The sequence below is a fragment of the Malania oleifera genome, chromosome 9 (assembly GCF_029873635.1).
Source record: "Malania oleifera isolate guangnan ecotype guangnan chromosome 9, ASM2987363v1, whole genome shotgun sequence".
In the NCBI taxonomy this organism is placed as follows: Eukaryota; Viridiplantae; Streptophyta; class Magnoliopsida; order Santalales; family Ximeniaceae; genus Malania; species Malania oleifera.
In genome coordinates this window covers 33,858,754-33,868,721 of record NC_080425.1, presented here as the reverse complement: position 1 = coordinate 33,868,721, position 9,968 = coordinate 33,858,754, and the positions used below count along the sequence as shown (strand labels likewise).

General features: G+C 33.0%; 1 protein-coding gene across 1 annotated transcript; it reads right to left on the bottom strand.

Moving 5' to 3' along the window:
- Positions 1-1,489: 1,489 nt before the first annotated feature.
- LOC131164525 (geraniol 8-hydroxylase-like) lies at positions 1,490-6,338 on the bottom strand. Its single transcript, XM_058121789.1, has 2 exons — positions 5,365-6,338; positions 1,490-2,330 (listed from the first exon to the last, which is right to left on the bottom strand). Exons 1-2 carry the CDS (start codon positions 6,271-6,273, stop codon positions 1,710-1,712), a joined length of 1,530 nt encoding a protein of 509 aa, XP_057977772.1. The 5' UTR covers positions 6,274-6,338; the 3' UTR covers positions 1,490-1,709.
- Positions 6,339-9,968: the final 3,630 nt, after the last annotated feature.

The following is a 9,968-nucleotide window of genomic DNA, read 5'->3' as shown; positions in this document are numbered from 1 at the left end:
TATTTAGTTGTATAGGATAAATATCTTCCGCAAGATTTCCAAGAAATGATCTAGACTGTAAACTTTCAGAAGACTATTCTTTTGTCATATGGATCGATGTTTTGCTCCCACCCCTAGATTGTTTGGAGATCAAAGAAACCTCCAAGTTTGACATCTTTTCAACAAAGAGATCAAGAATCATTGTACATTTTGGCTTGATTTTCTTAGCTTGTTAAGAACCCTATAAGGCAAGGGCCCATGATCTGCTACAAGTGAGTGGTCCTGCAAAGGTAGAGTTGTTCGTGGTATTAGCATCATTAATTGTAGATCCAAATATGATGAAGGGTGTGGTAACATTCTTGTTGGCTTGATTCTTCATAGGCGTCATCATATTTGATGATGTGGAATTCAAAAGAGTAAGAAGTGTGAGGAAGAGTTTTCCCAACTAGCGTGCCAGAAATTTGTAACAACAAAATTCATGCCTTAAAAACTAAGACAAGAAAATTGGAACAAGTGTTAATTTTTATAATGAATAAAAACATAAGTACAATCTTTGTATATTTTACATTGAAGTAAATTGCGCTTTGATTCAATCTCCTTGAATGTGGGATCCACTAATTTGAGGTCTCTGTTTCCAAAGATAATGGTGTATTTGTCGAAAAATTAATTTTGATGATCTACAAATGATGGATTTGCTTAATATGAGATTAATTTGACCAAATCTATCATTTTGGATAGAATGGGTGATAAAACTTTCGAAGGATCAATTTAATGATTTATGAAAGGTGAATTGATTCAATCTTTGATATGTTTGGACGTGATTTGCTAATTTAAGAGTTTGAGATTACTGCCAAACAAGAAGATGGTAAATCTTCTTGTTTGGCAAAATATTACAACCTACGGAAGTTGGTTTTGCTTGATCTTGAATCAATTTACCAAGATATGTTGATTCGATGAAATTAACAATTTATTGGAGCATGGATATAAATGAATCTTCGTTAACGTAAGCTTAATCACGAGTCATAGATGTTTGAAAGAAAAATCGATCATCCAAAATCGTCCATAATTTGAGTATTCTTTAATTGTTAATTAAGGTTGCTGAAAAATGAAAATTATTTCTTGATTTTATACTTGTCTCTTCCTACTTTTTCAAGCCAAGTCTCTCTTTCTTCTTTTTATCTTTTCTTTCTCCCCTTTTTCATTCTTAGAACAGCCAATACAAGGCTTTTTATAGCACCAAGTAGGATTGGGTGAAATCCTCAAGCCCTTTATCACTTGACAAGTGCCCATATGCATATATGGGACATAAATTATAAGATACTAGTCGTACTTAATTGGATAAAAGAACCACCCAATCATCTTCATTTGGCCCCGTGAAAATAACTAGTTAAAAAGAAATATTATGCCTTTTTGAGCAATCAATTTATTTCTAAGCATTACAAATTTTAAATGCCTACAAACAACAGCACCACTGAATGCGTCCATTAAGATTCATCAAAGACATAGATAAGCATAAATTTTTTTTATTGGGTAAAAACAAGCATACGTACTTTTTTATTTGGTATACGACCATCTGCAACCCCCAAAAGATCAGCTGCTTTCAAAAACAACAGAAGAAAAGAAAAATGAAATGCATATCCAACATCTAGTGCCATAAATTAATATGATCATTGTAATTCCAAAAACAAAGATGACGTGTAACATATGCAGGGGTTAGATGAAGCAACTAATTAACAGTGGGATCCAACTCTGACAGAGGGAATAGCAGAGAGAGGAACAGCTTTCTTCAAGGTGATGCCAAACTGCTCCTGCATGTCCAAGCTCTCCGGCGTGGTTCCCTTGGGAAGTTCCCAATGGAAGGAGTGGATGAGCGAAGCCAACTCCAAGTTCACCATTCTTACACCCAGAGGGAGTCCAGGGCAGATCCTCCGCCCTGCCCCGAAGGGTATGTACTCGAAATCGTGACCCTTGTAATCCAGGCTGGAGTCCAAGAATCTCTCGGGGCAAAACGACGTCGGATCCTTCCAGCAGGAGGGGTCTCTGGCAATGGCCCACGCGTTCACCAGGACCTGGCTGCCCTTGGGAATGGTAAAGCCGCAGACTTCGACGTCGTTTCCGGCAATATAGGGCAGGAGAAGGGGGGCGGCGGGGTGGAGGCGCATCGTCTCCTTCACGACGGCTTGGAGATAGGGGAGGCGTTCGATGTCTGATTCCAGTACGGATCGGTCGGTGCCGATTGTGTCGATGAGTTCTTTCCGTGCATTTTGCAGCGTTTCCGGCTTGCGCAGGAGTTCGGCCATCGCCCACTCCGTGGTTATGGCAGATGTGTCGCTTCCGGCGATGAATAAATCCTACAACACAACAACAACAACATCATCATCATCATCATCATCATCATCACGGCGACAAATAAAGAGATGGACGGGAATTGAAGGGTTATTAGTGGGCTCAAAAATAAAATTTTTGAAAGTAATTTGTAAAGATGAGATCGACCCTACATCTCTCCATAGATGTTCCTTATATTTCATTCTCCCAAAAGATTAAAAATTTTTTTAAAGGTGCTAGTAATCAATTATTAAGTATTTGAAAAGATCTATCAATGAGTTAAGCGAAGACAATTTTTTATTTATTTATTAATTTTTAAAAGAACCAATTCATAAATCTAAAAATAAAATAAAACTATTTAGTTAAAGATTAGAAAAGTGAAAAAGAAAACAGATTATATAAATAAGTTTCTTTATATGGTCATTTTTCAGTTTTTATTTTCAATTTTTAACTATTTATGAAAAAAATTGAAATAGAATTCAAATTAAGATATATATATATATATATAAAATTATAAAAGCAATAATATAATATTTTCACAATTTTTCAATTGTTATGTAAAAAAAAGATTTTATTATAAAATAAATTTGAATAGTACAACAATTAATTAAAATAATTATAATAAATTATATTTTTATTTTTATAATATTTTTATTATATATTATTTGTAATTTTATTTTTTAATTATATATTTAAAATATCAATTGATTTAAAAATAATAAATAAATATTTTTTAATTAAAAATTTTAAGTTATATTAATTTTCATAAATATTAACCAAAACATATTGTGAAATTTTAATTTTTCAAATAGCCTTAAATTAACTGGAGAAAAGAAAAAAATAAAGTGAAGAGAAAAACTTAATGATGTGTTCAATATTTAGAAAATAATTCTCAATTTTCAGATTCTTCTTTTTGTAGATTATAAAAATATCACATTTTTTTTTTTTTAGTTCTTTAACATTAATATAAGAGTCAGAATTTTTTATTTTAAAATTTTCAACAAAATTATTAATAATCCAAAAAATAAGATAGTAATTTTAAATTTAAAATATTTTATTAAATATTTCAGATTTAGCTTCCATCCTAAACGTGGCTACACATGTAGATTTATTGTACTGGGGTTCATTTCTTGGATACCCTCTGCTTGATTAAAATATAACTTTCCGAGTTACAAGGTCAATCCATGTGCATGCAGGGGTGCCCTGCAATTGAGTCAGGCGCCTAGGGGCCCAATATTTTTGGGGCCCCTCAACTTTTTTAATATAATAATATTATTTTTGAATTTCAAAATTTTTTTAATTAAATAATATTAATATTATTTATTATGCTCTATTCCCATAAATAACTTCCCAACTAATTAATAAGTAATAAAATTATATTTTAAAATATAAAATAAATACAATTTAATTCTTTTTTTTCAAATCTTATATTTCTTAACTAATAATTTTATTGTATTTCAAATTATATCACTCCCATCTCTCTCTTTTAGTCTCTCTAAAAATTTTTTTTCATCTCACTCTCACGTTCTCGTCTCTTAATTTTTCTATAATTTTTGCTCAAACTATTGTATTCATCATCTTCGAGCCTTCGATTATATGTAATTTTCATCAATTCTAATTTTTATTTTAATATTTATATATTATTTTTTTATTATTTTCACTCTAATTTTTTTTTCTTAGATTTTAAAAGCTTTGAGATTATAACGTTGTATCTGACCAGAATCCAATATTTCTAAAGTCTTGCTCGCCATCGACTTACAATAATAATAATAATCAGACTATATTGTTTCAATCTACTATTTCTATAGATTTATTAAATTTATTTTTATTTATTTACATAATTTGTTAATTTATAGTTAGTGTTAATTTTAAAATTTAATTATATCAACGAGAAAATATAACTCCGAATATGAAAAACAAAGAAAGAAAAAAAAAAAAAATTAGTATCTCAAAAGGGAGCTCTTGATAAATTTATTTTTAATTCTAAGCAAAATATAAATAAACAAGATGAAAATCCTCCAAAAAACGAGCAATTCATTTCAGAGATGGAATTAGAATATAATAATAATAATAATAATAAAAATAACATTAATATACAGAAAATATTCACTAATGAAATTTCTTTTAAAAGACATTTTAATAATATAAAAAAAAATAATGATGATAATATTTATGATCCAAAATATTAGAAAAATATAGATACAAAATTAAGAAATTTACTAATTGAAAAAGTTTCTATTAGGAATAATGATTTGAAAAATATAGATACAAAATTAAGAAATTTACTAATTGAAAAAGTTTCTATTAGGAATAATGATTTAATTTTTCAAAAAAATAAAAATTTAAAATTTTTTTTAAATATATATTATATTCGAAAATTATCAAATAGAGAGAAAGATGATAGAAAATGACTTGTATATTCTAAAAATTTAGATAAAATATTTTTTTTTGTTGTAAGTTATTTGACCAAAAATTAAATAATCAATTACTAACTAATACTTAAAAATCCTAAATATAAAATTTTAATTAGTGATTTTGCATCTCAAAAAATTAAAATTTAATTTTAAATAAAAATAAAAATTAAACAAAATATTAAGGCTCCTTGAATAAATTATTGACTTAGGCCCATATTGTGAAAAGCAGACCCTTGTGCATGCACAGTCAAAGACGATAATACAATCCCTAAATATGATTATTTTACTTCTGTAATCTTTTGAAAAACTAGAAGAATAAAAAAGATCTTTTTAACAATCATCCATGCCCAATTTTTGTTTGTATTTATCAGTTTAATAAAAGTGGAGCGGCACGGAGAGGATTTAAAAAAAAAAAAGAAATCCCATTTATAGAAATATCTTTCATGAGCGCTTTGAAAAAATAGTTATCTTGAGTATTTTCATCCTTCTTGCACAAATATCTTTCTGTGCAAGTGTTTTCCCTACTCTATACTAATGAATAGCTGCTGCAAACAAAAAAAATATATATATACACATAAATATGAATGGAGGGATATTAATGCATATATATATATATATATATATATATGAAATTTTTGTGGCGTACCAGTATCAAAGGCTTGATGGTCCGAACGTTTAAATCAGAGCCCTGTTCTTGGCACTGATCCAGCAACACATCCAAGAAATCACCTTTCCTGTTCGCCCGATCGGCGTCTCTAGCCTTCACACGTTCCCCGATGATGCCATCAAAGATCTCATGCATCCGCCGGAAGGAAGGCTGTATCCTCTGCCTCATCCCCTGCACGTCCAACCACCGGAGCACCGGAAAATAGTCCGATAAGTTGGGCTGTCCCGATATCTCCATTATCCTCCACACCAACTCCTTGAACTCCCCCGCCGACTCGAACGCCGAGTCCACCACGTCTATCGAGAATATGGTTCTCGATATCAGGTTCAGGGACGTCGCGAACGCCAGCTGCCCCACGTCCACAGCCGCCCCCGCCGCCGCCGCCTTCCGGATGTGGGCCACCAGGTGCCCCACCTTCTCGTGGCGGAGGTGCTGCAGGAAGTCCAGTCGCTGGGGGCTGAACATCTGTGTGGTGCAGATGCGGCGGCGGTTGCGCCAGCGGTGGTCGCCAGGGACCCAGGCGAGGGTGCCCTCCACGTCGGGCTGGGAGGCAACGGCGTCGCGGACTGGGCGGTTGGAGAAGGCCTGGTCGTATTTGTGGAGGATTTGATGGGCAGTCTCGGGGGAGGAGGAGACGACGGTGGTGATGGAGCCAAGTTGGAGGGTGAAGAGATGGCCATGGAGCTTGGCCATCCTAGCTAGGGTTTGATGGGGTTGGGACCCCAGCTGGTGGAGGTTTCCGATTATGGGGAGGCCGGCGGGCCCCGGCGGCAGTTTTCCAGTACTGGCGGAGCAGGAGCGGCGGCGCTGGAGAAACGGCGCCTTTTTGAAGAACAGAAATAGAGACACGCAGAAGACAGAGATTTGGAGCAGTACTTGGAGATCCATTCTCTCGGTAGAGAGAGAGAGGAGGAGGAGGGAGCGTCGAGTTTGTAAAGGGCACGAGTTGAGGGAAGACTAGGGTATGAACTATATAGGCGAGAAGAAATTGAGGGGTGGGGGGCAAGGGTCACGTCAGCAGCCTGGCCTTCGTCCTGCGATACAGGTGAAATGTGGGACCCCCTCCTTGAAATGGCATTGGGGTCAGGGCGTCGCCATTATTTCATATCGGTCGAACTTTGAAAAATAATATGTCCTCACCCCCACGCACGCCAAGCCTCACACTCCCCCACCACCGCCACTTCTGCAGCGCCGACCGCCGTCGTTTGGGGAAATGAAGGCCTCTAAAGCTTTTTTAATTAATAAAATGAGATAACACGAATAAGAAAATATTAAGTGCACTAAAATATATACATTTAATTTAATATGATATTTTTACATATAAAATTTATTTAATTCAATAAAATATATTTAACAAAATTATGTTATGTCTCCTCTTGAGCCTATCTCATAATTTTATTTATACATCTTCTAAAGCTGTTTGGTTGTCTAAAAATGCGATTCTATGATACTGTTGCGATGCAATGTGTGTGTGTGTGTGTGTGTTTTTTTTCCCCTTTTAGTGGACTGCTAATTTTTTATTTTTTAATTTTGAACGTCAAACTTATCAAGTTCTCAATTTTAATTTTGATTTTGATCTTTTCTCCCGAGGGCCGATGTATTATTTGTTCTAATATGAGCAACTATATTCTTCGATTCATTTGTTTTAATTTAAACACCCTGAGTGATCCATATCATTAATTAGCTCATACTTGTTGCAAGTAAACTAGTGCCTGTAGTGAGCATTATGGATAGTATCGCAACTAGCTGTCGCAAAATTTCAGAGAAGGGTCCATAATAGCAAGAAATAGTAATGTTGAAATTCGATAGAGTTGTCACTAACTTATTATTTACCTAACTACGGTTAGATCAACTAGTTACTACTCATTAATTGGTTTTTAAACTAATCCAACCAAGGAATCAGTAGTCTCAATTTGTTTTTACCAGAGTTGAGATCGGGAGTTCAGTTATGCGAGGGGAAGGTACTAGTACCCCCTACACACCTGTTCTATAAACAGTGTCTAATTAATTATGCATTATCCTTAAATTGAAACTAATGGTCTTTAATTAACTCATTTAAAATAAATAAATAAATAAGAAAATATAATTTAAAAGAAAAATGAAAATTAAAGTACGATTTAAGAATATTTAATAAGACCTCCAAACGAGGGGATTTTTTTAGATAAACTCTCCCTCAAAACTAATATAGGCGAGTTCTGAAATAACTCTTTACTCTTTGTTAAATCATTGAGACGCCCACACACAAAAATAAAGTAAAATCATCAAATTTTAAGTAAAATAATCTTTAAAAAACATTCCCAAAATTTTGCAAAATTTTGTAGAAATTTTCTATAATTTTAAAGCATTTTTTCTGCAATTTTTAAAGACTTTTCCTTAATTTATTAATTTATTTTATTTATTTGAGCCAAAATATCTATTGTTCCTGATTTTTAAAATTTTTTTCCTAATTTTTTTCTAGTTTTATTATTATTATTATTATTATTATTATTATTAATTTCAATTTTAAAATTTTAAATTCAATTAAAAATTTTAACATAAAAAATTAAAATAAAATAATAATAAAAAAACAACAGTTCTGGAAAACGGACTAATTCAACCGGTTTGAACCGAATTCAGTGGGTCATGAATGTAGAGACCCGAAAAAAATAATAATAATAATAAAATAAGAAAAATAAAAAATTGGTTTGGTATAGGACCAAATTGTCGATGGTTTGAGGAGTTTCAAAAAAACCGTCGACGATTTTGAATTACTGAGGCTCAATAAAGGTAAAACGGTTGAAAAATGGTTTAGTTAAAAACCAAACCGTCGACGATTTTGGCTGGGCCTGCAGCCTATAAAAAGGGTTCTAGTTCACTTTTTTGTTAGAAAATTCTATCCTCTCACCTTCTCTCTCTCTCTCTCTCTCTCTCTCTCTCTCTCTCTCTCTCTCTCTCTCTCTCTCTCTCTCTCTCTCTCTTCAATTTCTCGTATGTTTTAAGCCCAAATCGATTGGTAAACACCATTTCAGGATCCCGACGTTGAATCTCTATAGTTTAACTGGAGCAAATTTGTAGTTTGGGGATCCTGGGCACCACTTCAAGGCTGAGGTAAGGAAAATAAATTATGTCAGTTGTTTTTAAAATTTAGCTGGTTAACGGGAGTGTGTGAGCTTAGGGATGTTAAAATAGCTATCATTCTGTGGTTGAGCCGATTAAACTAAAGTATTTGAATACAGGGTGTTGTGTGAACACTGCAGGCATCGTTTTAGGATCCCTACAGGCACATCTTCAGTAGACAGGTAAGAGGATAGATTATGTCAGGTATTTTTAAAAAATTTACCGATTAAATTATAGTATTTGATTATAGAAATTATATATATGATTTTATGGATATTTAGGCATATGAAAATGGTATTTATAAATTAAGGTATATTTTTGGGAAAACCAGGCATTTGAGTTGAGTAAACCTTAGAAAGTGATTTAATGTTATCTCTTAACAAAATATATTTTTCCTAGGTAGTTAGTATATTATAGAGGAATACTCAAATCGTGTGACATGAGTATAAACATTTTTACTGTATGTATATATATATAAGCATGTCAAATTATTTTATGATTGTACAACACAAGTAAGGTTTGATAATGACTTTTAGAAAAGTTATAAATATTACAGAAATTATGATATTGTTCAATATATTGTGACAATTTAGCCAGCATAATGCCGTGACAGTTCAACCGGCCGAGTGCCGTGATAGTTCAGGCGGCCTAGTGTTGTGACAGTTCAGCCGGCTTTATGCCGTGATCAATTTTGATATGACAGTTTATATAGAAATTATGAAATGACAGATTTTATGCAAGAATATGAAAATGAGATTATGATACAGTTATATTATATGAAATGTATCATATGGTAGCAAAACCCTAATTGATTAGTTTAGATTTAGAGTATGGTACCATAGCTATTATGTTAGATCAGTGTCATAGCTATTATGTTATATCAATGTCACCTCACTTCTCAGATAGAGTGTTGATGATTGGATAATCGATTATACTCAGAGAAAAGTAGAGTACCCCCCTGGCAGTCCGGACTAGGTTAGGTAGGCCAATCGTACTTATAGATGCGTTATGTTTGGCTTAACGTGGTAGGTTAGCCATTGCTAAGTCTCGCCTACGGGCTACACAATCCAATCATGTGGGGGTAATACATGATATCAGCTAACTATCCATTCAGGGGTAAACTTTCAGTATTATACAGTTATAACAGATGATTTACATGTATATTTATTATGATGAAGTAAGCTTATGTTGAAAAGTATGTATTTACCAGACTAATATAAGTATGAGTACAGAATTACATGATTTATTAGTTATAGTTAATTTTTTACAAGATATGTTTATGGTATACTAGAACTTATGTTGCCACACACTAATAATAATTTATCCTTTTTTACTGAGATGCGTCTCACCCAAGAATCTAAACATTTTAGGAAATACGAGGAATTAAAGATAGAGTGCTCTGGGGTGGGATCTAGATAATTTTGTTGAAAGCATGTGCCTGTGAGTACTGGTATATAGTGATGTTTGGTACACCCTGAGTAGTATTT

Coding starts and splice junctions, on each gene's coding strand:
- LOC131164525 (XM_058121789.1), bottom strand. CDS start 6,273: ATGGATCTCCAAGTACTGCTCCAAATCTCTGTCTTCTGCGTGTCTCTA. Junction 2,331..5,364: donor CCATCAAGCCTTTGATACTG/GTACGCCACAAA, acceptor GTTGTGTTGTAG/GATTTATTCATCGCCGGAAG.